Source organism: Anarhichas minor, unplaced genomic scaffold (genome assembly GCF_050575085.1).
Source record: "Anarhichas minor isolate MPS153535 unplaced genomic scaffold, ASM5057508v1 ptg000045l, whole genome shotgun sequence".
NCBI lineage: Eukaryota > Metazoa > Chordata > Actinopteri > Perciformes > Anarhichadidae > Anarhichas > Anarhichas minor.
Window position 1 is genome coordinate 3,818,298 of NW_027466491.1, and position 25,204 is coordinate 3,843,501.

General features: G+C 43.7%; 1 protein-coding gene and 53 non-coding genes across 56 annotated transcripts; all 54 read left to right on the forward strand.

The window, feature by feature from the left end:
* The first annotated feature begins 16 nt into the window (after positions 1–16).
* Positions 17–88, forward strand: trnae-cuc (transfer RNA glutamic acid (anticodon CUC)). Its single transcript has one exon. It is a non-coding gene; the product is annotated as a tRNA-Glu (tRNA).
* A 128-nt stretch (positions 89–216) lies between these two features.
* On the forward strand, positions 217–288 carry trnae-cuc (transfer RNA glutamic acid (anticodon CUC)). The gene has a single exon. It is a non-coding gene; the product is annotated as a tRNA-Glu (tRNA).
* Positions 289–416: 128 nt separating this feature from the next.
* trnae-cuc (transfer RNA glutamic acid (anticodon CUC)) lies at positions 417–488 on the forward strand. The gene has a single exon. It is a non-coding gene; the product is annotated as a tRNA-Glu (tRNA).
* Positions 489–609: 121 nt separating this feature from the next.
* On the forward strand, positions 610–681 carry trnae-cuc (transfer RNA glutamic acid (anticodon CUC)). Its single transcript has one exon. It is a non-coding gene; the product is annotated as a tRNA-Glu (tRNA).
* A 133-nt stretch (positions 682–814) lies between these two features.
* On the forward strand, positions 815–886 carry trnae-cuc (transfer RNA glutamic acid (anticodon CUC)). The gene has a single exon. It is a non-coding gene; the product is annotated as a tRNA-Glu (tRNA).
* Positions 887–1,014: 128 nt separating this feature from the next.
* trnae-cuc (transfer RNA glutamic acid (anticodon CUC)) lies at positions 1,015–1,086 on the forward strand. Its single transcript has one exon. It is a non-coding gene; the product is annotated as a tRNA-Glu (tRNA).
* A 128-nt stretch (positions 1,087–1,214) lies between these two features.
* On the forward strand, positions 1,215–1,286 carry trnae-cuc (transfer RNA glutamic acid (anticodon CUC)). Its single transcript has one exon. It is a non-coding gene; the product is annotated as a tRNA-Glu (tRNA).
* A 128-nt stretch (positions 1,287–1,414) lies between these two features.
* Positions 1,415–1,486, forward strand: trnae-cuc (transfer RNA glutamic acid (anticodon CUC)). Its single transcript has one exon. It is a non-coding gene; the product is annotated as a tRNA-Glu (tRNA).
* Positions 1,487–1,614: 128 nt separating this feature from the next.
* Positions 1,615–1,686, forward strand: trnae-cuc (transfer RNA glutamic acid (anticodon CUC)). Its single transcript has one exon. It is a non-coding gene; the product is annotated as a tRNA-Glu (tRNA).
* A 128-nt stretch (positions 1,687–1,814) lies between these two features.
* trnae-cuc (transfer RNA glutamic acid (anticodon CUC)) lies at positions 1,815–1,886 on the forward strand. The gene has a single exon. It is a non-coding gene; the product is annotated as a tRNA-Glu (tRNA).
* Positions 1,887–2,014: 128 nt separating this feature from the next.
* Positions 2,015–2,086, forward strand: trnae-cuc (transfer RNA glutamic acid (anticodon CUC)). The gene has a single exon. It is a non-coding gene; the product is annotated as a tRNA-Glu (tRNA).
* A 121-nt stretch (positions 2,087–2,207) lies between these two features.
* trnae-cuc (transfer RNA glutamic acid (anticodon CUC)) lies at positions 2,208–2,279 on the forward strand. The gene has a single exon. It is a non-coding gene; the product is annotated as a tRNA-Glu (tRNA).
* A 133-nt stretch (positions 2,280–2,412) lies between these two features.
* trnae-cuc (transfer RNA glutamic acid (anticodon CUC)) lies at positions 2,413–2,484 on the forward strand. Its single transcript has one exon. It is a non-coding gene; the product is annotated as a tRNA-Glu (tRNA).
* A 128-nt stretch (positions 2,485–2,612) lies between these two features.
* On the forward strand, positions 2,613–2,684 carry trnae-cuc (transfer RNA glutamic acid (anticodon CUC)). The gene has a single exon. It is a non-coding gene; the product is annotated as a tRNA-Glu (tRNA).
* A 133-nt stretch (positions 2,685–2,817) lies between these two features.
* Positions 2,818–2,889, forward strand: trnae-cuc (transfer RNA glutamic acid (anticodon CUC)). Its single transcript has one exon. It is a non-coding gene; the product is annotated as a tRNA-Glu (tRNA).
* A 128-nt stretch (positions 2,890–3,017) lies between these two features.
* trnae-cuc (transfer RNA glutamic acid (anticodon CUC)) lies at positions 3,018–3,089 on the forward strand. Its single transcript has one exon. It is a non-coding gene; the product is annotated as a tRNA-Glu (tRNA).
* Positions 3,090–3,217: 128 nt separating this feature from the next.
* trnae-cuc (transfer RNA glutamic acid (anticodon CUC)) lies at positions 3,218–3,289 on the forward strand. Its single transcript has one exon. It is a non-coding gene; the product is annotated as a tRNA-Glu (tRNA).
* Positions 3,290–3,417: 128 nt separating this feature from the next.
* trnae-cuc (transfer RNA glutamic acid (anticodon CUC)) lies at positions 3,418–3,489 on the forward strand. The gene has a single exon. It is a non-coding gene; the product is annotated as a tRNA-Glu (tRNA).
* Positions 3,490–3,610: 121 nt separating this feature from the next.
* trnae-cuc (transfer RNA glutamic acid (anticodon CUC)) lies at positions 3,611–3,682 on the forward strand. Its single transcript has one exon. It is a non-coding gene; the product is annotated as a tRNA-Glu (tRNA).
* Positions 3,683–3,815: 133 nt separating this feature from the next.
* trnae-cuc (transfer RNA glutamic acid (anticodon CUC)) lies at positions 3,816–3,887 on the forward strand. The gene has a single exon. It is a non-coding gene; the product is annotated as a tRNA-Glu (tRNA).
* Positions 3,888–4,020: 133 nt separating this feature from the next.
* On the forward strand, positions 4,021–4,092 carry trnae-cuc (transfer RNA glutamic acid (anticodon CUC)). Its single transcript has one exon. It is a non-coding gene; the product is annotated as a tRNA-Glu (tRNA).
* Positions 4,093–4,220: 128 nt separating this feature from the next.
* trnae-cuc (transfer RNA glutamic acid (anticodon CUC)) lies at positions 4,221–4,292 on the forward strand. Its single transcript has one exon. It is a non-coding gene; the product is annotated as a tRNA-Glu (tRNA).
* A 128-nt stretch (positions 4,293–4,420) lies between these two features.
* trnae-cuc (transfer RNA glutamic acid (anticodon CUC)) lies at positions 4,421–4,492 on the forward strand. The gene has a single exon. It is a non-coding gene; the product is annotated as a tRNA-Glu (tRNA).
* Positions 4,493–4,620: 128 nt separating this feature from the next.
* Positions 4,621–4,692, forward strand: trnae-cuc (transfer RNA glutamic acid (anticodon CUC)). The gene has a single exon. It is a non-coding gene; the product is annotated as a tRNA-Glu (tRNA).
* Positions 4,693–4,825: 133 nt separating this feature from the next.
* On the forward strand, positions 4,826–4,897 carry trnae-cuc (transfer RNA glutamic acid (anticodon CUC)). The gene has a single exon. It is a non-coding gene; the product is annotated as a tRNA-Glu (tRNA).
* A 128-nt stretch (positions 4,898–5,025) lies between these two features.
* trnae-cuc (transfer RNA glutamic acid (anticodon CUC)) lies at positions 5,026–5,097 on the forward strand. Its single transcript has one exon. It is a non-coding gene; the product is annotated as a tRNA-Glu (tRNA).
* Positions 5,098–5,225: 128 nt separating this feature from the next.
* Positions 5,226–5,297, forward strand: trnae-cuc (transfer RNA glutamic acid (anticodon CUC)). Its single transcript has one exon. It is a non-coding gene; the product is annotated as a tRNA-Glu (tRNA).
* Positions 5,298–5,425: 128 nt separating this feature from the next.
* On the forward strand, positions 5,426–5,497 carry trnae-cuc (transfer RNA glutamic acid (anticodon CUC)). Its single transcript has one exon. It is a non-coding gene; the product is annotated as a tRNA-Glu (tRNA).
* A 121-nt stretch (positions 5,498–5,618) lies between these two features.
* Positions 5,619–5,690, forward strand: trnae-cuc (transfer RNA glutamic acid (anticodon CUC)). The gene has a single exon. It is a non-coding gene; the product is annotated as a tRNA-Glu (tRNA).
* A 133-nt stretch (positions 5,691–5,823) lies between these two features.
* Positions 5,824–5,895, forward strand: trnae-cuc (transfer RNA glutamic acid (anticodon CUC)). The gene has a single exon. It is a non-coding gene; the product is annotated as a tRNA-Glu (tRNA).
* Positions 5,896–6,023: 128 nt separating this feature from the next.
* Positions 6,024–6,095, forward strand: trnae-cuc (transfer RNA glutamic acid (anticodon CUC)). Its single transcript has one exon. It is a non-coding gene; the product is annotated as a tRNA-Glu (tRNA).
* A 133-nt stretch (positions 6,096–6,228) lies between these two features.
* On the forward strand, positions 6,229–6,300 carry trnae-cuc (transfer RNA glutamic acid (anticodon CUC)). Its single transcript has one exon. It is a non-coding gene; the product is annotated as a tRNA-Glu (tRNA).
* A 128-nt stretch (positions 6,301–6,428) lies between these two features.
* On the forward strand, positions 6,429–6,500 carry trnae-cuc (transfer RNA glutamic acid (anticodon CUC)). The gene has a single exon. It is a non-coding gene; the product is annotated as a tRNA-Glu (tRNA).
* A 128-nt stretch (positions 6,501–6,628) lies between these two features.
* trnae-cuc (transfer RNA glutamic acid (anticodon CUC)) lies at positions 6,629–6,700 on the forward strand. Its single transcript has one exon. It is a non-coding gene; the product is annotated as a tRNA-Glu (tRNA).
* A 133-nt stretch (positions 6,701–6,833) lies between these two features.
* On the forward strand, positions 6,834–6,905 carry trnae-cuc (transfer RNA glutamic acid (anticodon CUC)). The gene has a single exon. It is a non-coding gene; the product is annotated as a tRNA-Glu (tRNA).
* A 121-nt stretch (positions 6,906–7,026) lies between these two features.
* Positions 7,027–7,098, forward strand: trnae-cuc (transfer RNA glutamic acid (anticodon CUC)). The gene has a single exon. It is a non-coding gene; the product is annotated as a tRNA-Glu (tRNA).
* Positions 7,099–7,226: 128 nt separating this feature from the next.
* trnae-cuc (transfer RNA glutamic acid (anticodon CUC)) lies at positions 7,227–7,298 on the forward strand. Its single transcript has one exon. It is a non-coding gene; the product is annotated as a tRNA-Glu (tRNA).
* Positions 7,299–7,426: 128 nt separating this feature from the next.
* Positions 7,427–7,498, forward strand: trnae-cuc (transfer RNA glutamic acid (anticodon CUC)). The gene has a single exon. It is a non-coding gene; the product is annotated as a tRNA-Glu (tRNA).
* A 128-nt stretch (positions 7,499–7,626) lies between these two features.
* trnae-cuc (transfer RNA glutamic acid (anticodon CUC)) lies at positions 7,627–7,698 on the forward strand. The gene has a single exon. It is a non-coding gene; the product is annotated as a tRNA-Glu (tRNA).
* Positions 7,699–7,831: 133 nt separating this feature from the next.
* Positions 7,832–7,903, forward strand: trnae-cuc (transfer RNA glutamic acid (anticodon CUC)). The gene has a single exon. It is a non-coding gene; the product is annotated as a tRNA-Glu (tRNA).
* Positions 7,904–8,031: 128 nt separating this feature from the next.
* trnae-cuc (transfer RNA glutamic acid (anticodon CUC)) lies at positions 8,032–8,103 on the forward strand. The gene has a single exon. It is a non-coding gene; the product is annotated as a tRNA-Glu (tRNA).
* Positions 8,104–8,231: 128 nt separating this feature from the next.
* On the forward strand, positions 8,232–8,303 carry trnae-cuc (transfer RNA glutamic acid (anticodon CUC)). The gene has a single exon. It is a non-coding gene; the product is annotated as a tRNA-Glu (tRNA).
* Positions 8,304–8,436: 133 nt separating this feature from the next.
* Positions 8,437–8,508, forward strand: trnae-cuc (transfer RNA glutamic acid (anticodon CUC)). The gene has a single exon. It is a non-coding gene; the product is annotated as a tRNA-Glu (tRNA).
* Positions 8,509–8,629: 121 nt separating this feature from the next.
* Positions 8,630–8,701, forward strand: trnae-cuc (transfer RNA glutamic acid (anticodon CUC)). Its single transcript has one exon. It is a non-coding gene; the product is annotated as a tRNA-Glu (tRNA).
* A 128-nt stretch (positions 8,702–8,829) lies between these two features.
* On the forward strand, positions 8,830–8,901 carry trnae-cuc (transfer RNA glutamic acid (anticodon CUC)). The gene has a single exon. It is a non-coding gene; the product is annotated as a tRNA-Glu (tRNA).
* A 128-nt stretch (positions 8,902–9,029) lies between these two features.
* Positions 9,030–9,101, forward strand: trnae-cuc (transfer RNA glutamic acid (anticodon CUC)). The gene has a single exon. It is a non-coding gene; the product is annotated as a tRNA-Glu (tRNA).
* A 128-nt stretch (positions 9,102–9,229) lies between these two features.
* On the forward strand, positions 9,230–9,301 carry trnae-cuc (transfer RNA glutamic acid (anticodon CUC)). The gene has a single exon. It is a non-coding gene; the product is annotated as a tRNA-Glu (tRNA).
* A 133-nt stretch (positions 9,302–9,434) lies between these two features.
* Positions 9,435–9,506, forward strand: trnae-cuc (transfer RNA glutamic acid (anticodon CUC)). Its single transcript has one exon. It is a non-coding gene; the product is annotated as a tRNA-Glu (tRNA).
* A 128-nt stretch (positions 9,507–9,634) lies between these two features.
* trnae-cuc (transfer RNA glutamic acid (anticodon CUC)) lies at positions 9,635–9,706 on the forward strand. Its single transcript has one exon. It is a non-coding gene; the product is annotated as a tRNA-Glu (tRNA).
* Positions 9,707–9,834: 128 nt separating this feature from the next.
* Positions 9,835–9,906, forward strand: trnae-cuc (transfer RNA glutamic acid (anticodon CUC)). The gene has a single exon. It is a non-coding gene; the product is annotated as a tRNA-Glu (tRNA).
* A 128-nt stretch (positions 9,907–10,034) lies between these two features.
* On the forward strand, positions 10,035–10,106 carry trnae-cuc (transfer RNA glutamic acid (anticodon CUC)). Its single transcript has one exon. It is a non-coding gene; the product is annotated as a tRNA-Glu (tRNA).
* A 133-nt stretch (positions 10,107–10,239) lies between these two features.
* trnae-cuc (transfer RNA glutamic acid (anticodon CUC)) lies at positions 10,240–10,311 on the forward strand. The gene has a single exon. It is a non-coding gene; the product is annotated as a tRNA-Glu (tRNA).
* Positions 10,312–10,439: 128 nt separating this feature from the next.
* trnae-cuc (transfer RNA glutamic acid (anticodon CUC)) lies at positions 10,440–10,511 on the forward strand. The gene has a single exon. It is a non-coding gene; the product is annotated as a tRNA-Glu (tRNA).
* A 1,117-nt stretch (positions 10,512–11,628) lies between these two features.
* LOC142971160 (uncharacterized) lies at positions 11,629–23,599 on the forward strand. 3 transcript variants are annotated; one of them, XM_076111796.1, is made up of 24 exons: positions 11,629–12,867; positions 14,035–14,237; positions 14,497–14,601; positions 14,811–14,906; positions 15,053–15,163; positions 15,956–16,079; positions 16,320–16,770; positions 17,074–17,141; positions 17,240–17,486; positions 17,646–17,824; positions 18,228–18,450; positions 18,537–18,685; positions 19,088–19,179; positions 19,331–19,488; positions 19,573–19,718; positions 19,849–20,101; positions 20,200–20,315; positions 20,403–20,631; positions 20,722–20,861; positions 20,981–21,230; positions 21,792–21,910; positions 22,097–22,349; positions 22,541–22,647; positions 22,824–23,599. In XM_076111796.1, the coding sequence occupies exons 1-24, from the start codon at positions 12,771–12,773 to the stop codon at positions 22,835–22,837; spliced, it is 3,930 nt and encodes a 1,309-aa protein (XP_075967911.1). In that variant the 5' UTR covers positions 11,629–12,770; the 3' UTR covers positions 22,838–23,599. The 3 variants fall into 3 exon arrangements, with proteins under 3 accessions (XP_075967911.1, XP_075967912.1, XP_075967913.1); XM_076111797.1 differs by having other exon boundaries at positions 20,409–20,631; XM_076111798.1 differs by having other exon boundaries at positions 11,629–12,810.
* Positions 23,600–25,204: the final 1,605 nt, after the last annotated feature.

The following is a 25,204-nucleotide window of genomic DNA, read 5'->3' on the forward strand; positions in this document are numbered from 1 at the left end:
TCTTTGAGCAAGAGTGTCCCTGATAGTCTAGTGGCTAGGATTCGGCGCTCTCACCGCCGCGGCCCGGGTTCGATTCCCGGTCAGGGAATGCTAATTTGAAGGTACTTAACTTCAAGTTACAGTTTGGTGAAATTTGTCATTTTTCTCAACCACATTATGTGACACTGTGATGGTTTATTAACGTAATTTCACCTGGTTATTCTTTGAGCAAGTTTGTCCCTGATGGTCTACTGGCTAGGATTCGGCGCTCTCACCGCCGCGGCCCGGGTTCGATTCCCGGTCAGGGAATGCTAATTTGAAGGTACTTAACTTCAAGTTACAGTTTGGTGAAATTTGTCATTTTTCTCAACCACATTATGTGACACTGTGATGGTTTATTAACGTAATTTCACCTAGTTATTCTTTGAGCAAGTTTGTCCCTGATGGTCTAGTGGCTAGTATTCGGCGCTCTCACCGCCGCGGCCCGGGTTCGATTCCCGGTCAGGGAATGCTAATTTGAAGGTACTTAACTTCAAGTTACAGTTTGGTGTCATTTTTCTCAACCACATTATGTGACACTGTGATGGTTTATTAACGTAATTTCACCTAGTTATTCTTTGAGCAACTGTGTCCCTGATGGTCTAGTGGCTAGGATTCGTCGCTCTCACCGTCGCGGCCCGGGTTCGATTCCCGGTCAGGGAATGCTAATTTGAAGGTACTTAACTTCAAGTTACCGTTCGGTGAAGAGAAATTTGTCATTTTTCTCAACCACATTATGTGACACTGTGATGGTTTATTAACGTAATTTCACCTGGTTATTCTTTGAGCAAGTTTGTCCCTGATGGTCTAGTGGCTAGGATTCGGCGCTCTCACCGCCGCGGCCCGGGTTCGATTCCCGGTCAGGGAATGCTAATTTGAAGGTACTTAACTTCAAGTTACAGTTTGGTGAAATTTGTCATTTTTCTCAACCACATTATGTGACACTGTGATGGTTTATTAACGTAATTTCACCTAGTTATTCTTTGAGCAAGTGTGTCCCTGATGGTCTAGTGGCTAGGATTCGGTGCTCTCACCGCCGCGGCCCGGGTTCGATTCCCGGTCAGGGAATGCTAATTTGAAGGTACTTAACTTCAAGTTACAGTTTGGTGAAATTTGTCATTTTTCTCAACCACATTATGTGACACTGTGATGGTTTATTAACGTAATTTCACCTAGTTATTCTTTGAGCAAGTTTGTCCCTGATGGTCTAGTGGCTAGGATTCGGCGCTCTCACCGCCGCGGCCCGGGTTCGATTCCCGGTCAGGGAATGCTAATTTGAAGGTACTTAACTTCAAGTTACAGTTTGGTGAAATTTGTCATTTTTCTCAACCACATTATGTGACACTGTGATGGTTTATTAACGTAATTTCACCTGGTTATTCTTTGAGCAACTGTGTCCCTGATGGTCTAGTGGCTAGGATTCGTCGCTCTCACCGTCGCGGCCGGGGTTCGATTCCCGGTCAGGGAATGCTAATTTGAAGGTACTTAACTTCAAGTTACAGTTTGGTGAAATTTGTCATTTTTCTCAACCACATTATGTGACACTGTGATGGTTTATTAACGTAATTTCACCTGGTTATTCTTTGAGCAAGTTTGTCCCTGATGGTCTAGTGGCTAGGATTCGGCGCTCTCACCGCCGCGGCCCGGGTTTGATTCCCGGTCAGGGAATGCTAATTTGAAGGTACTTAACTTCAAGTTACAGTTTGGTGAAATTTGTCATTTTTCTCAACCACATTATGTGACACTGTGATGGTTTATTAACGTAATTTCACCTGGTTATTCTTTGAGCAAGTTTGTCCCTGATGGTCTAGTGGCTAGGATTCGGCGCTCTCACCGCCGCGGCCCGGGTTCGATTCCCGGTCAGGGAATGCTAATTTGAAGGTACTTAACTTCAAGTTACAGTTTGGTGAAATTTGTCATTTTTCTCAACCACATTATGTGACACTGTGATGGTTTATTAACGTAATTTCACCTAGTTATTCTTTGAGCAAGTTTGTCCCTGATGGTCTAGTGGCTAGGATTCGGCGCTCTCACCGCCGCGGCCCGGGTTCGATTCCCGGTCAGGGAATGCTAATTTGAAGGTACTTAACTTCAAGTTACAGTTTGGTGTCATTTTTCTCAACCACATTATGTGACACTGTGATGGTTTATTAACGTAATTTCACCTAGTTATTCTTTGAGCAACTGTGTCCCTGATGGTCTAGTGGCTAGGATTCGTCGCTCTCACCGTCGCGGCCCGGGTTCGATTCCCGGTCAGGGAATGCTAATTTGAAGGTACTTAACTTCAAGTTACCGTTCGGTGAAGAGAAATTTGTCATTTTTCTCAACCACATTATGTGACACTGTGATGGTTTATTAACGTAATTTCACCTAGTTATTCTTTGAGCAAGTTTGTCCCTGATGGTCTAGTGGCTAGGATTCGGCGCTCTCACCGCCGCGCCCCGGGTTCGATTCCCGGTCAGGGAATGCTAATTTGAAGGTACTTAACTTCAAGTTACAGTTTGGTGAAATTTGTCATTTTTCTCAACCACATTATGTGACACTGTGATGGTTTATTAACGTAATTTCACCTAGTTATTCTTTGAGCAAGTGTGTCCCTGATGGTCTAGTGGCTAGGATTCGGCGCTCTCACCGCCGCGGCCCGGGTTCGATTCCCGGTCAGGGAATGCTAATTTGAAGGTACTTAACTTCAAGTTACCGTTCGGTGAAGTGAAATTTGTCATTTTTCTCAACCACATTATGTGACACTGTGATGGTTTATTAACGTAATTTCACCTGGTTATTCTTTGAGCAACTGTGTCCCTGATGGTCTAGTGGCTAGGATTCGTCGCTCTCACCGTCGCGGCCGGGGTTCGATTCCCGGTCAGGGAATGCTAATTTGAAGGTACTTAACTTCAAGTTACAGTTTGGTGAAATTTGTCATTTTTCTCAACCACATTATGTGACACTGTGATGGTTTATTAACGTAATTTCACCTGGTTATTCTTTGAGCAAGTTTGTCCCTGATGGTCTAGTGGCTAGGATTCGGCGCTCTCACCGCCGCGGCCCGGGTTCGATTCCCGGTCAGGGAATGCTAATTTGAAGGTACTTAACTTCAAGTTACAGTTTGGTGAAATTTGTCATTTTTCTCAACCACATTATGTGACACTGTGATGGTTTATTAACGTAATTTCACCTGGTTATTCTTTGAGCAAGTTTGTCCCTGATGGTCTAGTGGCTAGGATTCGGCGCTCTCACCGCCGCGGCCCGGGTTCGATTCCCGGTCAGGGAATGCTAATTTGAAGGTACTTAACTTCAAGTTACAGTTTGGTGAAATTTGTCATTTTTCTCAACCACATTATGTGACACTGTGATGGTTTATTAACGTAATTTCACCTAGTTATTCTTTAAGCAAGTTTGTCCCTGATGGTCTAGTGGCTAGGATTCGGCGCTCTCACCACCGCGGCCAGGGTTCGATTCCCGGTCAGGGAATGCTAATTTGAAGGTACTTAACTTCAAGTTACAGTTTGGTGTCATTTTTCTCAACCACATTATGTGACACTGTGATGGTTTATTAACGTAATTTCACCTAGTTATTCTTTGAGCAACTGTGTCCCTGATGGTCTAGTGGCTAGGATTCGTCGCTCTCACCGTCGCGGCCCGGGTTCGATTCCCGGTCAGGGAATGCTAATTTGAAGGTACTTAACTTCAAGTTACCGTTCGGTGAAGAGAAATTTGTCATTTTTCTCAACCACATTATGTGACACTGTGATGGTTTATTAACGTAATTTCACCTAGTTATTCTTTGAGCAACTGTGTCCCTGATGGTCTAGTGGCTAGGATTCGTCGCTCTCACCGTCGCGTCCCGGGTTCGATTCCCGGTCAGGGAATGCTAATTTGAAGGTACTTAACTTCAAGTTACCGTTCGGTGAAGAGAAATTTGTCATTTTTCTCAACCACATTATGTGACACTGTGATGGTTTATTAACGTAATTTCACCTAGTTATTCTTTGAGCAAGTTTGTCCCTGATGGTCTAGTGGCTAGGATTAGGCGCTCTCACCGCCGCGGCCCGGGTTCGATTCCCGGTCAGGGAATGCTAATTTGAAGGTACTTAACTTCAAGTTACAGTTTGGTGAAATTTGTCATTTTTCTCAACCACATTATGTGACACTGTGATGGTTTATTAACGTAATTTCACCTAGTTATTCTTTAAGCAAGTTTGTCCCTGATGGTCTAGTGGCTAGGATTCGGCGCTCTCACCGCCGCGGCCAGGGTTCGATTCCCGGTCAGGGAATGCTAATTTGAAGGTACTTAACTTCAAGTTACAGTTTGGTGAAATTTGTCATTTTTCTCAACCACATTATGTGACACTGTGATGGTTTATTAACGTAATTTCACCTAGTTATTCTTTGAGCAAGTGTGTCCCTGATGGTCTAGTGGCTAGGATTCGGCGCTCTCACCGCCGCGGCCCGGGTTCGATTCCCGTTCAGGGAATGCTAATTTGAAGGTACTTAACTTCAAGTTACAGTTTGGTGAAATTTGTCATTTTTCTCAACCACATTATGTGACACTGTGATGGTTTATTAACGTAATTTCACCTAGTTATTCTTTGAGCAAGTGTGTCCCTGATGGTCTAGTGGCTAGGATTCGGCGCTCTCACCGCCGCGGCCCGGGTTCGATTCCCGGTCAGGGAATGCTAATTTGAAGGTACTTAACTTCAAGTTACCGTTCGGTGAAGTGAAATTTGTCATTTTTCTCAACCACATTATGTGACACTGTGATGGTTTATTAACGTAATTTCACCTGGTTATTCTTTGAGCAACTGTGTCCCTGATGGTCTAGTGGCTAGGATTCGTCGCTCTCACCGTCGCGGCCGGGGTTCGATTCCCGGTCAGGGAATGCTAATTTGAAGGTACTTAACTTCAAGTTACAGTTTGGTGAAATTTGTCATTTTTCTCAACCACATTATGTGACACTGTGATGGTTTATTAACGTAATTTCACCTGGTTATTCTTTGAGCAAGTTTGTCCCTGATGGTCTAGTGGCTAGGATTCGGCGCTCTCACCGCCGCGGCCCGGGTTCGATTCCCGGTCAGGGAATGCTAATTTGAAGGTACTTAACTTCAAGTTACAGTTTGGTGAAATTTGTCATTTTTCTCAACCACATTATGTGACACTGTGATGGTTTATTAACGTAATTTCACCTGGTTATTCTTTGAGCAAGTTTGTCCCTGATGGTCTAGTGGCTAGGATTCGGCGCTCTCACCGCCGCGGCCCGGGTTCGATTCCCGGTCAGGGAATGCTAATTTGAAGGTACTTAACTTCAAGTTACAGTTTGGTGAAATTTGTCATTTTTCTCAACCACATTATGTGACACTGTGATGGTTTATTAACGTAATTTCACCTAGTTATTCTTTAAGCAAGTTTGTCCCTGATGGTCTAGTGGCTAGGATTCGGCGCTCTCACCGCCGCGGCCAGGGTTCGATTCCCGGTCAGGGAATGCTAATTTGAAGGTACTTAACTTCAAGTTACAGTTTGGTGTCATTTTTCTCAACCACATTATGTGACACTGTGATGGTTTATTAACGTAATTTCACCTAGTTATTCTTTGAGCAACTGTGTCCCTGATGGTCTAGTGGCTAGGATTCGTCGCTCTCACCGTCGCGGCCCGGGTTCGATTCCCGGTCAGGGAATGCTAATTTGAAGGTACTTAACTTCAAGTTACCGTTCGGTGAAGAGAAATTTGTCATTTTTCTCAACCACATTATGTGACACTGTGATGGTTTATTAACGTAATTTCACCTAGTTATTCTTTGAGCAAGTTTGTCCCTGATGGTCTAGTGGCTAGGATTCGGCGCTCTCACCGCCGCGGCCCGGGTTCGATTCCCGGTCAGGGAATGCTAATTTGAAGGTACTTAACTTCAAGTTACAGTTTGGTGAAATTTGTCATTTTTCTCAACCACATTATGTGACACTGTGATGGTTTATTAACGTAATTTCACCTAGTTATTCTTTGAGCAAGTGTGTCCCTGATGGTCTAGTGGCTAGGATTCGGCGCTCTCACCGCCGCGGCCCGGGTTCGATTCCCGGTCAGGGAATGCTAATTTGAAGGTACTTAACTTCAAGTTACTGTTCGGTGAAGTGAAATTTGTCATTTTTCTCAACCACATTATGTGACACTGTGATGGTTTATTAACGTAATTTCACCTGGTTATTCTTTGAGCAAGTTTGTCCCTGATGGTCTAGTGGCTAGGATTCGGCGCTCTCACCGCCGCAGCCCGGGTTCGATTCCCGGTCAGGGAATGCTAATTTGAAGGTACTTAACTTCAAGTTACAGTTTGGTGAAATTTGTCATTTTTCTCAACCACATTATGTGACACTGTGATGGTTTATTAACGTAATTTCACCTAGTTATTCTTTGAGCAAGTTTGTCCCTGATGGTCTAGTGGCTAGGATTCGGCGCTCTCACCGCCGCGGCCCGGGTTCGATTCCCGGTCAGGGAATGCTAATTTGAAGGTACTTAACTTCAAGTTACAGTTTGGTGAAATTTGTCATTTTTCTCAACCACATTATGTGACACTGTGATGGTTTATTAACGTAATTTCACCTAGTTATTCTTTGAGCAAGTGTGTCCCTGATGGTCTAGTGGCTAGGATTCGGCGCTCTCACCGCCGCGGCCCGGGTTCGATTCCCGGTCAGGGAATGCTAATTTGAAGGTACTTAACTTCAAGTTACCGTTCGGTGAAGTGAAATTTGTCATTTTTCTCAACCACATTATGTGACACTGTGATGGTTTATTAACGTAATTTCACCTGGTTATTCTTTGAGCAAGTTTGTCCCTGATGGTCTAGTGGCTAGGATTCGGCGCTCTCACCGCCGCGGCCCGGGTTCGATTCCCGGTCAGGGAATGCTAATTTGAAGGTACTTAACTTCAAGTTACAGTTTGGTGTCATTTTTCTCAACCACATTATGTGACACTGTGATGGTTTATTAACGTAATTTCACCTAGTTATTCTTTGAGCAACTGTGTCCCTGATGGTCTAGTGGCTAGGATTCGTCGCTCTCACCGTCGCGGCCCGGGTTCGATTCCCGGTCAGGGAATGCTAATTTGAAGGTACTTAACTTCAAGTTACAGTTTGGTGAAATTTGTCATTTTTCTCAACCACATTATGTGACACTGTGATGGTTTATTAACGTAATTTCACCTAGTTATTCTTTGAGCAAGTGTGTCCCTGATGGTCTAGTGGCTAGGATTCGTCGCTCTCACCGCCGCGGCCCGGGTTCGATTCCCGGTCAGGGAATGCTAATTTGAAGGTACTTAACTTCAAGTTACAGTTTGGTGAAATTTGTCATTTTTCTCAACCACATTATGTGACACTGTGATGGTTTATTAACGTAATTTCACCTAGTTATTCTTTGAGCAAATGTGTCCCTGATGGTCTAGTGGCTAGGATTCGGCGCTCTCACCGCCGCGGCCCGGGTTCGATTCCCGGTCAGGGAATGCTAATTTGAAGGTACTTAACTTCAAGTTACAGTTTGGTGAAATTTGTCATTTTTCTCAACCACATTATGTGACACTGTGATGGTTTATTAACGTAATTTCACCTAGTTATTCTTTGAGCAAGTGTGGCCCTGATGGTCTAGTGGCTAGGATTCGGCGCTCTCACCGCCGCGGCCCGTGTTCGATTCCCGGTCAGGGAATGCTAATTTGAAGGTACTTAACTTCAAGTTACCGTTCGGTGAAGTGAAATTTGTCATTTTTCTCAACCACATTATGTGACACTGTGATGGTTTATTAACGTAATTTCACCTGGTTATTCTTTGAGCAAGTTTGTCCCTGATGGTCTAGTGGCTAGGATTCGGCGCTCTCACCGCCGCGGCCCGGGTTCGATTCCCGGTCAGGGAATGCTAATTTGAAGGTACTTAACTTCAAGTTACAGTTTGGTGAAATTTGTCATTTTTCTCAACCACATTATGTGACACTGTGATGGTTTATTAACGTAATTTCACCTAGTTATTCTTTGAGCAAGTTTGTCCCTGATGGTCTAGTGGCTAGGATTCGGCGCTCTCACCGCCGCGGCCTGGGTTCGATTCCCGGTCAGGGAATGCTAATTTGAAGGTACTTAACTTCAAGTTACAGTTTGGTGAAATTTGTCATTTTTCTCAACCACATTATGTGACACTGTGATGGTTTATTAACGTAATTTCACCTGGTTATTCTTTGAGCAAGTTTGTCCCTGATGGTCTAGTGGCTAGGATTCGGCGCTCTCACCGCCGCGGCCCGGGTTCGATTCCCGGTCAGGGAATGCTAATTTGAAGGTACTTAACTTCAAGTTACCGTTCGGTGAAGTGAAATTTGTCATTTTTCTCAACCACATTATGTGACACTGTGATGGTTTATTAACGTAATTTCACCTGGTTATTCTTTGAGCAAGTTTGTCCCTGATGGTCTAGTGGCTAGGATTCGGCGCTCTCACCGCCGCGGCCCGGGTTCGATTCCCGGTCAGGGAATGCTAATTTGAAGGTACTTAACTTCAAGTTACAGTTTGGTGTCATTTTTCTCAACCACATTATGTGACACTGTGATGGTTTATTAACGTAATTTCACCTAGTTATTCTTTGAGCAACTGTGTCCCTGATGGTCTAGTGGCTAGGATTCGTCGCTCTCACCGTCGCGGCCCGGGTTCGATTCCCGGTCAGGGAATGCTAATTTGAAGGTACTTAACTTCAAGTTACAGTTTGGTGAAATTTGTCATTTTTCTCAACCACATTATGTGACACTGTGATGGTTTATTAACGTAATTTCACCTAGTTATTCTTTGAGCAAGTGTGTCCCTGATGGTCTAGTGGCTAGGATTCGTCGCTCTCACCGCCGCGGCCCGGGTTCGATTCCCGGTCAGGGAATGCTAATTTGAAGGTACTTAACTTCAAGTTACAGTTTGGTGAAATTTGTCATTTTTCTCAACCACATTATGTGACACTGTGATGGTTTATTAACGTAATTTCACCTAGTTATTCTTTGAGCAAATGTGTCCCTGATGGTCTAGTGGCTAGGATTCGGCGCTCTCACCGCCGCGGCCCGGGTTCGATTCCCGGTCAGGGAATGCTAATTTGAAGGTACTTAACTTCAAGTTACAGTTTGGTGAAATTTGTCATTTTTCTCAACCACATTATGTGACACTGTGATGGTTTATTAACGTAATTTCACCTAGTTATTCTTTGAGCAAGTGTGGCCCTGATGGTCTAGTGGCTAGGATTCGGCGCTCTCACCGCCGCGGCCCGTGTTCGATTCCCGGTCAGGGAATGCTAATTTGAAGGTACTTAACTTCAAGTTACCGTTCGGTGAAGTGAAATTTGTCATTTTTCTCAACCACATTATGTGACACTGTGATGGTTTATTAACGTAATTTCACCTGGTTATTCTTTGAGCAAGTTTGTCCCTGATGGTCTAGTGGCTAGGATTCGGCGCTCTCACCGCCGCGGCCCGGGTTCGATTCCCGGTCAGGGAATGCTAATTTGAAGGTACTTAACTTCAAGTTACAGTTTGGTGAAATTTGTCATTTTTCTCAACCACATTATGTGACACTGTGATGGTTTATTAACGTAATTTCACCTAGTTATTCTTTGAGCAAGTTTGTCCCTGATGGTCTAGTGGCTAGGATTCGGCGCTCTCACCGCCGCGGCCTGGGTTCGATTCCCGGTCAGGGAATGCTAATTTGAAGGTACTTAACTTCAAGTTACAGTTTGGTGAAATTTGTCATTCTTCTCAACCACATTATGTGACACTGTGATGGTTTATTAACGTAATTTCACCTAGTTATTCTTTGAGCAAGTTTGTCCCTGATGGTCTAGTGGCTAGGATTCGGCGCTCTCACCGCCGCGGCCCGGGTTCGATTCCCGGTCATGGAATGCTAATTTGAAGGTACTTAACTTCAAGTTACAGTTTGGTGAAATTTGTCATTTTTCTCAACCACATTATGTGACACTGTGATGGTTTATTAACGTAATTTCACCTAGTTATTCTTTGAGCAAGTGTGTCCCTGATGGTCTAGTGGCTAGGATTCGGCGCTCTCACCGCCGCGGCCCGGGTTCGATTCCCGGTCAGGGAATGCTAATTTGAAGGTACTTAACTTCAAGTTACCGTTCGGTGAAGTGAAATTTGTCATTTTTCTCAACCACATTATGTGACACTGTGATGGTTTATTAACGTAATTTCACCTGGTTATTCTTTGAGCAAGTTTGTCCCTGATGGTCTAGTGGCTAGGATTCGGCGCTCTCACCGCCGCGGCCCGGGTTCGATTCCCGGTCAGGGAATGCTAATTTGAAGGTACTTAACTTCAAGTTACAGTTTGGTGAAATTTGTCATTTTTCTCAACCACATTATGTGACACTGTGATGGTTTATTAACGTAATTTCACCTAGTTATTCTTTGAGCAAGTTTGTCCCTGATGGTCTAGTGGCTAGGATTCGGCGCTCTCACCGCCGCGGCCCGGGTTTGATTCCCGGTCAGGGAATGCTAATTTGAAGGTACTTAACTTCAAGTTACAGTTTGGTGTCATTTTTCTCAACCACATTATGTGACACTGTGATGGTTTATTAACGTAATTTCACCTAGTTATTCTTTGAGCAACTGTGTCCCTGATGGTCTAGTGGCTAGGATTTGTCGCTCTCACTGTTGCGGCCCGGGTTCGATTCCCGGTCAGGGAATGCTAATTTGAAGGTACTTAACTTCAAGTTACCGTTAGGTGTCAGACGGCCCCATCAAGAGGTCACATGATCACACCTGTGGCAGAGAGGACATTACAAGCCCTCTTACATGGACAGGACCCCTTCCCCCGAGGTGCAATCACTTTACCCAAATGAGAGGCTATGTTCTGACATTTCTTGACTTCTTCCTTTTGATTTCCCAGTGTCTTGTTTGCCATGTCCCCCACTCATTTGTTGATCAACATGATATTCACATGCCACTGAAGTCTGTTTAGATGCAAGCGTGGAGAGTATAATGTCTGACATGAAGATGAATGCACCTGGAAAACATAACATTTGTGTTAGAGGCAGTGGTGCTGGTTTTCAGGCAGGAATGCAGCACCAACATTACCAGAATAAATTAGATTTATTATTTGAATTTTGTTTCATATTTATTCTCATTATCTACCCAAGATCTTCCTTGTTGCCAGTGTTTTGGTGCATTTTGTAAAAAGAAAAAAAAAGTTGAATGGAATCTTAAGTACAAAGGTAAAAATTTGATATTTATTTATTAAGATATTTCATTTACAATGAGCAATTAAGCAACAAACCCTCACATCTGGATGCTGGAACCATTGGTGTTTCATAAATTTACTTTATCAAAATGGCAACTTGCAGTTGAATTTTTTTGTCCACACCACAAGAACTTTTATACAGATGAAATGTTCTTTATAATTAAAATATGATGGACAGCTGGAAGACAAATAATTTAATACAAAGATAATTAATTCATCAAGTAGTGCATGCAGTGTAATTTTCTGTGGTTTTATTATGCAGACGGGATTAATGGGTAGTTTCTGGTCTACACTCCGAAGCAGCAGGGGGCGGTAATGAGCCTAATGGGCTTGTTGTCTGTGTTTTCCTGTCCAACAGGGGTCAGTGTTTACTCGAGGAAGCAGCAATGTTACAACAACCCCAACTCCTCTCTGAATTGATCGCTACATTACGACCAAATCGAGCTCTACCGCGGCCAAGCATAACTACTAAGAACCGCATAACGTTACTAAATGGTCTCAAATAAGTAGTGTTAACATTCGTTAGCTATACTCATAACGCTACTCAGTAGCTATAGCTAAGCTACAGACCAGGACTTTTTTCCATTTCAGGAGCGCGTAAGCTAGTTTAGCTTTGCTAACCGTTATAGCAGGTTATTTATTTAGTTGAGAGCTTGTAAGTAAACCTGTACGTTTCATTCCATTAGACTTCATTAACCTAACGTTATGCTTTGAGGATAGTCTACTACTCTAGCTAACGTTTTAGGCAACAACAAAAACTCGTTAGCTAGCACTTCCGGTTCCTTGTTTTCAAAATAAGAGGTCAGTGAGAAGTTGACATCTCATTTTGCTGATTTGAAGATAATGAAGAGCAATTAATTGCCTGGCAAGTAGCGTAAGATTAATGTGAATTACATTTGTGTCACAAAAGGGTCTAAAAAGTAAATTCATAAGAAAATAATTAAAAGATGCATACAGCAAACATATATACATACAGTGGTGGAAAGTGATTAAGTACATTTAATTAATGAACTAAACTTAAGTGTTTTGATCTTGCAGCACCTTCGCATGTAATGCAGTGCTATTAAATGTTGGTATTGCTACCCTTACTTCAGTAAACGATTGCATACTTCTCTAACAGGAAACGTCCACCTCAGACCTTTGCTAAATGGAGAGACAATGGCGCCCTCTAGTCTGACTATCTGAACGTCCTAGTTGATCCGGTCTTCGTCAGCCAACCAGGAAAGAGGGCTTGCCGTGATCTGGACTGAGGCGGATGAGACCAGAACCCTTTGTTCTGTATCTCCTCCTGAAGCGAGATTTGAAAAAAACCAGGAGCCTCTCAATGCTTCCTGCAAAACTGCGATCGCGTTTCTGCGGGTTGGCGATCGCTCGTGGATGTTTTACTCATCATAAATTAGCAGAATTCATTTATTAGCTGTTGTGATATATTTTTTTTTTTCCTCATCGCTACAACCCGGAGGGGGGAGACATCGGCTCGGGTTGTTTTTCTTCCTTCTTGTCAGCTGCTAAATGGAAATAAACCGGGGAACTGAAAGTGGAACCAGTCGAGGTGCGTGTCGTGAAAAATCACGTTTCATAACGATCCCCGCGATCTCTCGTGTTACCAGTGAGTTCACAGTGACCTTAAATGAAGTGCTCATGTTCTGTGACATGTTTCCTGCAGCGTGTCTACCTGAACCACAATGAGATTATTACGGTGGCATCTCCAGCGCTGATTCACTTCCATCACTCACATCAGATGCTCATCGATCTGCCGGCATAGTTTGCTTTTAACATCGATCTGAATGTCATTAGAGTCCTATTTCAGAAATCCAATCTCCTGCTCGGTTGTATAGTTCCAGCATTCAACAAGATGCGAGTTTGTTGTGAGTTTGATGGATGCTGTTGTCGGTGCACCTGAGAGCAGCACTTGTCATGTCATATTGCCACAATACATCTTATTTACTCACGCATAGTGTGTAATGCGTCGTTGTTGACACAGATTGCTTGTTGAATTATATGTAGTGTAGTAAGTGACATTTCTGAAGTGGGCTTTGGATCACTAGTCCTGGTCTAAACAACAAAATTCAGCTTAGTGGGTAGAAAAACAAACACATCAGCCTGTCTCCTACCAGACAGCCTGAAGTCCAGCAGGTCAATGTTTGAGCAGCTGCTGTGTTTATACTACAGCAGATGATATTCATGGAACTGTTTCCTTTTGCCGCAGCATAATAATCCCGTACTGCACTTTAGAGAAGCGACATTATGTAGCCATCAGCCTTTATATGTGAACCATTGAAATACATATTTAGTTTTAGTATGTGGCATTGAATTATTTACCTTTCACAAGTAGGAGTCCAGATAAAATCTAAGACTACAGTATATGCCAATTATATTTTGTGACGTCTGTTTTTTTGCGTGTGCCTGATAAAAGCCCTTTGTCACACGGATGCAAAAGTTATATTGAAAAGCTCTAAAAGTCGTATTTTCAATCATCATATTGCCCAACCTTATTAAAGACCTCTTAATAAGGAATATGAACCATAAAACAAAAGCAGAGACGTGTGCAGGTGTTTCATGTTACCTGGTTATTTGGTTACCTGCCTTGAGCTGTTTACTCCTGCTCTGGGTTTCTATCGGGTTGTGGGTAATGTGAAACTGTTGCTTGTGGATGCGCATTAATCCTCTTTAGGTAGTAACAGGCTGCATCAAAACAACTTTAATTGCCAGTTACATGAAATGTTGATACATGTTTATTTTTACACTTTTCTCTCCTCCTCCTTCTCCACCTCAGGTAATGATCTTCCAGTCCACTATCTACGCCTCCTCGCCCCACCCTTGCAGCTGTTGTCAGCCGCAGTGTGGCAAGTAGTGCAGCAGGGACTCGTGGACCACTATGGGATGCTGGAGGAGTTTGTTACCATGGTGACGGAACTGGTCCCAGAGCTGATGAGCTACAGTCAGAGGGCTCAGCTCATCCTGGGACTCAGGGCCAGGGTCAGTAATATATAATTCAACCACACTGAGGTGACGCGTGTACTTATTCTAGTTAGTTGTCTCAGGTCAAAGCCAGGTTTCAAAATGTATAAACAAGCTTTTTAAGTAGACGATGAGTGACGTGAGGATAGTATCTCACTTATATGTGTATTTATTTCGTATACTAAATCAGGTGGGCAGAGTAGCAACAGGTCCGGTGTTACACCAGGAGCTTTATGAACCAGGACTATTGTTTATGTGTGTGTGTGTGCACATCCAGCTGGTTCTAGAGATGTGTCGAGGGGAGCTCCCAGTGGACCTGCAGACCATTCAGCCACATCTGGACAGAATTAAAGCTCCCGTCAGCACTGCCAAGGATCACCATGTAAGTAAACTGTCGCTGGCAAACACACACAGCGGTTTTTCTTTTTCCGGTGTGGAAGTTTACTCGGTTATGACCGATCGAGTCTCACGACGGGTGGGAACAGTTGTTTTCTAGAATTTGTATTGAGTCATAAAAGTCAGCTCAAATGGCGTTTGTCATCCGTACCCTTGATTTGAGCATGTGTGTGTGTGTGTGTGTGTGTGTAACAGGTAACCATAAACCAGGTGGAGGAATCGGAGGTGAACTTTGTGGAGTTGGTTCATTCATTACTGGAGGATCCCTCGGAAAGAAAATATTTTTTCCAAGTGAGACAACACTCACTCCTTATTGCGTTGTTTTTCTTTCATTTTTCCTGATCGTAATTCCACATTGTCCTGTCCACTGTCCACTAACTAAATGTATCTGTCTCTCACTCTCTCTTAATCTGTCTGCCTCTCTTTCTCATTTGCAGGAAATATTCCCTGCGTATTTTGGGCCAAAGTACAACGCCGCACTTGAGATGCTGGTGTGGGAGTTCATATCAAGACTGGAGGAGCTGCTGCCAGTTCCAGACTTCACACAGGTGCCACATTACATAAATTACATAATGATAATAATCTACCTTGAATTATTTGTGTTACACTTTTCTTAAACCAGTCTTGGTTGGTCTTAAGCCCTGTTGGCATGGGACTAATATTACCTGAGGACCTCTAGGAATTTGTAATAATTGCAGAAGTCGTCTGTGATCTTAATCGTGTGTGTTATTTATTTGTTTGAATGTCACCAACATGTCTGATACACTTTGCATGAAATATACTGTCTACATTTAGACTGAAAATGGACACTAGTGGCCCTACGACCTTACTCTATTGCTTCTTTCTGCAGCCACGCTGCTGCTGACATTCACGCTTATGTAACGGGGTCGTATCTCGGCCTCTGTTATATCCCTATTTTGTTACCTGCCCTCTGCAGTGTTGATGTGAGGCTACCAGGGGAGAATGCCAGGCCCTGTGGGAGGTCTGCACTACTTGTTTTGCCTCCCGCCTTTTACTCCTCCACTACAATACACCAAAATGCAACACAAGAGAAGTGTGTCACCAGGAAATGGCTCTGGCATTATTCTTAGACTGACTGTGGCACACAGGCTCAGTGCAGCGGCTCATCTGTCTGCACCACTGACCCAGAGACAGATATAGAGGAGGGTTAACTGGATACAGGTGCAACACAGTGTCCCAGGGGACTGCAGGGGAAATACACAGCCCCTCGTGATACCGATTTGTTTTTTATTTGAACTCACCGTGAGTCATTTGGCAGTACAAATAAAAGATAATGAGTGCAGGATTACTAAAGGTAGGAACTTGATCTCTCTTCTCAGCTGGCAGCTTGGCTTGGAGACACTCCGTCATTCCTAGACGAATGTCTACAATCCTTTTTCCCGCCAGAGGACATGAAGGGTGTACTTGAACATCACAGAAACCTCGGCCATTTTGCAGAGAAAGGTACTGTGTGCCCCCCGGGTTGTGTGCTGTAACTGTACGGTCAACACTGAAACAGAAAGGGATATAATCGCAGATTAGAAGACCAAATTTATGAAAGCATTACTTACAAAAGGTTGGAAGAGACAGCGAAGATGCACTTGGAGCAACCACTAATTTTCCTCTTTGTATTTTGATAGAATTGAGAGTTTTTCTTGTCAGTTAAATAATGATTGAACCAAGCTTATTTCTTCTTAATTGTAGAATCTAGATTTTTACCGATGGATGACTGCATCCTCTCCTCCCTGTCTCTGCCTCCTGGGACCAAACCTGTCACAAACGCCACCGCCTCATGCACACCTGCTTCCAAAGATTCAAACCCTCCAGAGCACAAAGGACAGCTCGACGCTCTCTTCGACACAAGCAGCCTGGAGAGGGCGATCAGGAGGAGCTCCGAGACCGTGAGACAAAGGCTGGAGGAGACGAGAGACTCGGGCAGCTGGCAGCTGCAGGTTAGAGACGGGAAAGACTCAGTTAGCGCACAACCCCGCGATGAAACCATAGACCTCACTACGTCGAACGAGACTGCGAACAAGGATTCAGCAGCCAGTGACAACAGCCACAGCTTGAGAGGAGGGCGGGTTCTCAGGAAGAGGAAGCTGAGCGGAGGCGTGGACATTCCCAAAAAACAGCCTGCGGAGGCGACAGCTTTCCTGTAAGATTACCAGAAACGTTGTGTTTAAATGGTTCTGTGGGCAGTAATCACTTCTGTTTTATTTTCATCACTCGGGGTTCCATTCCCTTTTCATCCATATCAGCGGCATGGCTCTAAGGACGACAGTGTCAGTCCACCAGCTTTGATCTAGATTGAAATATCTCATCAACCATTTCATGGATTGCCATGAAATTTGGCACAGATATTCATTGTAGCTAGACAATGACGTCCCAATGACTTTAGTGAGAAAGTGTGTATGTCAATCTGTCAATTTGATCCTTTTGTGTTTTTCCACCTTTACAGGGATTCGTCAGTGGATGATGAGAATTCAGGTGAATCTCCTCTCATCTCAATATGGGGAGAATATACAGGTTTGTGCTCTTTTTTTTTTTTTGATGGATCAGTGGATGCTATCAGTCAGATCAATCTAAACGTAGTCCTTTGACTAACTCTGCTCGTTTTATTTTAGACTCTCAGGAAGGTTCCCTCCCGGTTGTGACGGACACGAAAGTTCCCTGGTCGGACGAGGAGACACTCAATCTGCTCGACATCTGGGGGAAGGACTCGGTGCAGCGGGCTTTAAAGGGCTGCTTGAAAAACCGTCACATATTTACGCAGATCGCTCAGAAGATGGCAGAGAGAGGCTACGTGAGAACGGTGGAACAGTGCCAGACCAGGATCAAGCGACTGAAGAAATGCTTCCGCAAGAACAACAAGTAGGTGTTAAATGACCTGTCCTCCTTCCTCGCCGCTCGTCTTTCTGTCTGATCGTTGCAGTTTATCAGATAACTTTATTTCCCTCCGAAAATGTCACAGCTGTAATTTGTAAAACAGCAAAATGCCCCCGTTGCCTTTTTTCCCTTTTCCAACACCAGAAGGAACTCCAAACTGGAGTATAAGTTTTACGAGCAGCTGAAGCGGGTACTCGGCTCCTCGGCGCCCTCGGCTGTTCCAGAGGTCACCTATGATGTTGAAGAGGTCATCGATGAAGATGAGTCACAAGACGGCGATGAGGAATTGCAGTTTCTTGGCCATACGAGCCGACTGGAAATCGGTACAATTTCACTTTTATTGGGGGGGGGGGGCAATTGTAGGTCAAACTAAATAAATAATAATACAAGGCCTAGGGAGGGGGCTAATATAAAAAAATATATATATAAATTGTAAATTTAGGAGGAAAAAACTTGGATATTCTCTGAGATAAAAATAAGAAAATGAACTCGTAGTTAATTCCGAAAATCTTTTTTTTAGAGAATTTGTCCCCTCACCCGGCTCCCAATTTAGTTATTTGTTATTTTTGTCCTTAAATGGCCTAATGTGCCAAAGTACTCCATAAGCTTCCCAAAGCACAAAAATAATAAACATAACACAGGGTTGTGTTAAAATGACATGTCACAGTAAAAGGACTGTTTCACAGATTATACTGACAAACAATGTGATTCATGTTTTCGTTTCAGGAACTAGAAGCGTCCCGTGGACAGACTTTGAGTCGTTGGCCCTCATCAACATGTGGGGGGAAGAAAAGATGCAGCAGGAGAGGAGAGGAATGCACAGGACGTTACACATTTTCTCCATCTTATCCAACAAGATGGCCGCCCAGGGCTTCTCCCGAACGCCAGAGCAGTGCCAAACGAGGCTGAAAAGGCTGAAATCAAATTTCAGGCAATGCTACCAAAACAAGTATGTATACTTACAGCAAAGAGGAATGAAAGGAGAAGTTTGTGGTACTTGTCGATTCACAGTATACATCTTATCTCTCGATGCAGCATGAAGGGACAGGAGCAAGTGGAGTGCAAGTTTTACAATGAACTGGGAAGCTTTTTAGTGAAGGACTTCCCTTCAGTGCCGCAGCTGGAGGAACTACCAGGAGAGCCTGAAGACAACGACTCACCGCCTTTTTCCCATCAGGATATCGGTAAACCCTAATGTCCTCTACTGACAGCGGGACTACATTAGAAATATGAATAGAATACAAAACAGTTCTGTTCTCAATGTCTCATTTATTTACTTATTGTTTAGTTACAACAAGATTATAACACCATTATAATGATCACTTTTAATGATTCAATGGAACTTTAATGGCATGCACAGTATACTCAAATTAATCTTTATCGTTCAAAACTTCGTCAAACAGCATCATGGCATATTCAACAAAAATACAGCTATCGAGCAGTGTGGCTAGTACAAAACAAAATGGTCAAATGTAACATCAACACTAGTAGTAGTGAAGTCATGATAGATGATGGGATGATGGGGGGGAATTAACTCAATGAAGTTATTCCTTAAAGTGTTTAATTTTCTATCTGTGTCACATCAGAGTCTGCTGTGGGCGTTCAGGAGGACAGGAAGAAAGTCCCCTGGTCGGACAAAGAGACCGTCATCCTTCTAGAGATCTGGGGAGACCCACAGGTAGAGCAATGAGAAAAAATGAGAGCGATATATATCCAGTCCTTAAATAGAGCCTCTATGTGCAAGCTATCCTCATCCGTTTGATTGTCATTTTTAAGTATATATTTCTTGTATATTGCCACATTTTGCTAAGAATTTCCCCCACATTTAGGTCCAGCAGAGCATGAAACGCTACCCACACAACGGTCACATTTTCACCGAAGTATCGGAGAAACTCACCGCCAACGGCTACTCCCGCAGTGCGGGGCAGTGCCACACCCGGATCAAGCGCCTGAAAGCCAACTACCGGCATTGTCAGGACAACCTGAAGTAAAAGCAGCACCCGAACCTTTTGTACGCTGTGCTGTTGGCAGGACATCTGTGTGTTAATACAGCTGTCTCTACTGCCTGTAGCTCATCGGGGACCGACAGAGTCGACTTTAAATTCTATGATCTGCTGGAACAAATCCTGGACAAGCAGCCGTCAACATCCTCCACTGTGGTAACAGACTCCATCGAAATATCGGAAGACTCCAACGGTGAATCGGTGCCTGAAACGGGTAAAATACAATATTCCTTCATCAAGTTCATGCGGTGAATAGTAGGGCAGCATTACGCACGATTACACTGTGTGCATTCGTACCAAAACCGATACAAGAGAGTGACAAGTGCTGTGTGTTCTGCTGTAAGATGGAGAAATCGGCACGTCAACGGAGAAACCGGCGAGTGGCTCGTGGTCCGATGAGGAGACCCTGGTGCTGATCGAGATCTGGGGCGACGAAGACGTTCAGAGTGCGCTGAGGGGTTTCATCCACAACGGACACATTTACGCCGACATTTCGCAGAGGATGCGCAACCTCGGCTACTCGAAGACCTCAGAGCAGTGCCGCTGGAAGGTCAAGTCACTGAGGAACAACTTTCGGCAGTGCTACGACAGGATGAAGTGAGATCAAAACTTTCAGTTTGCCTGTTATATCTGTTTGCACGTATAATCCAGTATGACTCTAATGGTTCGTATTTACGTCTTGTCATGCCGTCTAGATCTGGAAGAAGAGTAGATTACAGATTCTACCACCAGCTGGAACAAATACTCGGTCAGGAGGCGGTTTCTATTGATGATTATGATGAAAAAGACGAGCAAGCAGACCAGGACCCAGGTACAGTCGTCTTCATTCATTCATTCATTCATTCATTCATTCATTCACACAGCAGTACTTTCTAACGGCTGCATCAACCTGGAATAGGTGCAGATGTGAACACAGCGTGGACGGAGCAGGAGACGTTCGCTCTCGTCGAAGTGTGGGCTGCAGACGACGTGCAGCACAGCCTGAAAACGTGCGTCCGCAACGGGCACATATTCACCGACATATCGGAGAAAATGGCCGCCACGGGATACCCAAGGACGACGGAGCAGTGCCACTCCCGGATCAAAAGGTTGAAGAAGAGTTACAGGCGTTACTGCAACAGCTGGAGGTAAAATAAAATGGCCTCGTAAAAATGAAGACCACCATCCCCCACGCAAGCAGGCTGTTTCACAGCTTGCATTTTATTTACGTTTGTCAGAAATGGAGGACGGCCCACTGTGTTCCGATACTTCCACCTCCTGGCTCCGGTGCTTGGTGATAACTCTGTGTGTCCTGAAGTGGAGAGTGCTGCCGCTGACGCCTCCTTGGATCCCCTGATGGAAACGGATCCTGACATGTGTAGGTTCAACTATGATCAATCAATTTGTGTCACCACACCAGTTCTGCAATTGTATACAGCGTCATTTTTCCTTTCAAAGATCCAAGCACAACAATAAATCTGTGGTTCCTCCACTTAGACGAGCAGCCCTCATCCAGCCACCTCCTGGCTGACCAGAGCAGAAAGATGCCCTGGTCCGACCAGGAGACACGCACCCTGCTGGAGGTCTGGGGTGAAGACAACGTGCAGCTCACCCTGAAGGGCTGCCTGAAGAACCGCCACGTGTTTGAGTACATCTCTGAGAAGATGAGTGACGGAGGATTCATAAGGACCTCGGAGCAGTGCTACACTCGCATCAAACGCCTTAAACATGGCTTCCTCCATGAAAAGTCAGTGATGACAAAAACTATGAATCATTTTCTTTATATTATTGGTTTTGTTGGTTTGTACAGTTTCTGTACAGAGCCATACATGCATACATACATACATACATACATACATACATGCATACATACATACATACATACATGCATGCATACATGCATACACACATACATACATGCATACATGCATACATACATGCATGCATACATTCATGCATGCATACATTCATGCATACATGCATACATACATACATGCATGCATGCATACATACATACATGCATACATACATACATACATGCATACATGCATGCATACATTCATGCATACATACATGCATGCAGCTTTTCCTTTGTATCAGTAGTTTCCATTGATTTAAAACAAACTATAAAAGCAGTTTTAAAATATGTTTTGTTTTGACCACAAGTATTTGAATTTGACCAACTTTCATTGTTAAAATTTGCTCAGTGTTGTTTAAATGTCTTGGAAAAATGTTTGGGATTTGGTTAGCATTGGCGTTGCCAGCTAATCACAAGCTAACTGCCAGTTTTGTTTCACTTTGGATTCAGGGAGGAATATAAATTCTTCAACGAGATGAATGAAATCTTCGGGAGGGAGCTGAAAATGGACGACTTGGTCCCAGACACGTCAGTCCCAGATGAGCCAGACGACTGCACCCAAAAGAAAGGTGAGACCTTTCAAAATAAAACCATCAAACTGACTATAATACAGTTATTACAGAAGTCATGACAGCCTGTTTCTCATGTTAAGGTATATGGTAGATCTATAAGTGTATACTTTTCTCATTATTGTAATTGTTTTCTATAAACTGTACAGATTGTTTTTGTTAATTCTGAGACATCCACTCTGTTAGTAACCTCAGGGACCCAGTGGGTGGCGGACAGTTCGAAGCTGGCCTGGAGCGACGGGGAGACCGAGGTCCTCCTGGACATATGGGGGAGCGAGGAGATCCAGGAGACCTTGAAAGGCTGCACAAAGAACAAACACATCTTCATCCAGATCTCCGAGGTCATGGCGAGCCAGGGCTACCTGCGCACTCCTGAACAGTGTCAGACCAGAATAAAGAGGCTGAGGGCCAATTTCCGACACTTCCTAGAAGGCAGAAAGTAAGTACCCGCTGTTCAATGCTGGGGGGGGGATGTGGTTGGATCAGGCTGCAGGTCTAAACCTCTACATTCTTGATACGGTTTAAGCATATTTCGAACCTCATAACATTTGATCCACTGCAGTTGTACACATTCATTTGTGGAAGAAACTTGCTGTCTCCTTATAACAATCCATGAAATTCTGTTTCCAGAGGAGAGAAACAGGAATGCAAGTTCTTTGACCAGTTGGTGCAGATATTTGGCAGCAAGTATGTAATGAACTCTGACCCCCTGGCCGACGATACAGCTGATGGCGTAGGTAAGAATCCGCATTATAAGATAAGACAACTGGCTGCTGGCTCTAGCTACATAGTCAACACAAAAACCTGATCTTCTTATCTAATTCTCAACAAGAAAACAAATAACTGTGTTTCTCAAAATGTCATTGCTTGTGAGTCATAATCAAAACTTTATGTCTGAAATGTACTTTGTCAGATCTAGAGACCTGAAACTGTCCGTCATCGTAGAGTCAAATCACGAGGACACAGCAGCTGCAGAGTGACTGAGGAGCATCCAGAAGGGAAAAAACAAGGACACTCGAGCAGGAACTGTTAACATTCAGAGCTGTGGTGTGCAGTTGTTTACGGATGACGTTTGCCTCTGTATGTACTTCAAATACTTTAACATTCTTCATACACACAGGCTGTAGTGTCTGTGTCTGTGTCTGTGTGTGTGTGTGTCCGCGTCCCTCCTCCAGAGTGTCTTTGTATTATTTACAATAGAGCCATGAAACTAAAACCAGGAAGCTCAGGGCTCACAGGGACAAAAAGTAATTTCTGATCTTGATGTAGTGGGAGTCAAAGAAAATGCTGTTTTTGCTAGTATTTATTTATTTTGTACTTGAACTATAGTGAGTGACTCAAAGCACACGCACAAAGAAAGAAATATACGCCAGGCCTCTTGTTGTGTAACCACAGCGTACGTTTGCTTTTTGGTCTTAATTTACGTTTCACCTAAATCTTCTGTCTTTGCACCTGTTTACAATGTTTGAATCCGAGTGGTGAAAGTTGAGTTCATGAAGCTTATTTTTTTACACGGTATGAGTTGATCTGGTCCAATGTTGTATTTATTTAAATTATTGTTTACACATGTTCTCCAAAGTTTTATAATTTCCTTCGCATATGTTACTCATCAAATCTTATTGAAGCACATTTTTTTCCACAAACGTGTCGAGGTTTTTGTTACACCCATTAAAAGAAACTTCAAATGTTTGATCGAGGATTCAGTTCCGTGATTTGTTGTGTGGTTTTTTTGGAGTTTTTTTGCGTGACAAGTTCAGCCAAGAGTGTTAGAGATTGTTACTGTACACTAAAACCATAATGGAAACAAAATAACACTAATAAAGGTATATCATCTGTATGCAACGATCGAGCAGGCTTTGGTTGAATGCAGGTGAACAGTCTGTGTGGACACTGTGGGACTAACAAAGATTTGATGTTCACTGGCTAGTTGCTAACTTGTTTTGGACCTCAATTGTTCAAATTTAAATGTAACTAATGTGTAGAAATGAATGGAAAATGTGTTTAGAGTACATTATTATCCCATGGCGATGAAGTCCATGCTCTCTGTCTCTCACCCACACAGACTCATGAGAATTCACTGCGGTTGCTGCAGTCAACCAGAGCTTCCTGCTCTGCTTGTATCAGATTAGTTGTACAGTGATGGAAAATCAGAGAGGGATTGCTAGGCAACGTCTTCTAAACACGCTATGGTTTCCCGCCACAAGGCCATGAGTTTGACATAGTGTTGTTTTGTTGAGACATGACAAAAAAACTCCCATGCACAGTAACCATAGTCACACTAATAGTGTATCGGACACTGAAGCAGAGAGGTACAGGCTTTCCTTTCATTTATGATGTCGGGTTGCTGGCATCAACCAGCCCAGCACCACTGGGTACCAGAGGAACCTTCCTCTGACAGGATCGTGTAGACGTCACACTGAACATTGAACCTGGCGTTGAACAGGAGGCGGGTCAAGCTCTTCCTCCTCAGCTCTGACAGACGAATCATTCCCAGCGAGTTCTCATCCCAGCCCTCTTCTGCTTCTTCTTGTATCCCTCCCTCCACATTCAGTTGACTGTTTTTGTGTGTTTCCTGGTGAACCTGTCAGAGGTAGCAGAGCCAAGTAGCACTCCTCAAACTCCTAGTAACTCCTAATCACCAAGAAGCAAATAGAGAGACGAAAACCTGGAATTATTTTCCTGCTGCATAAGGATATAATGCTCTATTTCCACTGCTATCTATCTATCTTATTGTAAAATGAATACTTACCGCATATATTATCACCATCACTGTTATAATCCACAGGATGGCATTTGGCTTCCTGAATGAACTTACATTTGTTGCTACCCATTTCAGCAGTCATGTCTTCACAATTTGACTTCTCCAGCTGCTTTAGGAGGAAAACAACCACAGAATGACCCTGGACAGATGTTTTGTTGTGAGAAAAAGAGAACCAACGTCCCTAACCTTCAAGACTCCACCTCTGTATGGCGGGTGAGTAATGCCAACAACCGGTCCGCCTGTGCGCTGCCAAGAAAAGTCTTATCCTGCTTTAAAGGCACATTGTGTTGCATTTGAGGGATCTATTAGCAGAAAACCAAAATGGAATATTATATCCACAACTATGTTATGTTCCATAACTAGAATCGTTGTGTTTTCATTACCTTAGAATGAGCCCTTTATATCTACATATGGATCAAGTCCTCTTCAGGGAGTCTACCATAATGCACCACTATGTTTCTACAGTAGCCCAAAATGGACAAACCAAACACTGGCTCTAACCAGGGCCTTTTGCGTTTTTACGTTACCTGAAG

What these genes read in the sequence shown, in the direction of transcription:
- LOC142971160 (XM_076111796.1), top strand. Translation starts at nt 12,771, where the DNA reads ATGGAAATAAACCGGGGAACTGAAAGTGGAACCAGTCGAGGTGCGTGT. An exon ending in GCACTGCCAAGGATCACCAT is followed by an intron (nt 14,602 to 14,810) that starts GTAAGTAAACTG and finishes TGTGTGTAACAG; the next exon opens with GTAACCATAAACCAGGTGGA. An exon ending in TACGAGCCGACTGGAAATCG is followed by an intron (nt 17,825 to 18,227) that starts GTACAATTTCAC and finishes TTTTCGTTTCAG; the next exon opens with GAACTAGAAGCGTCCCGTGG.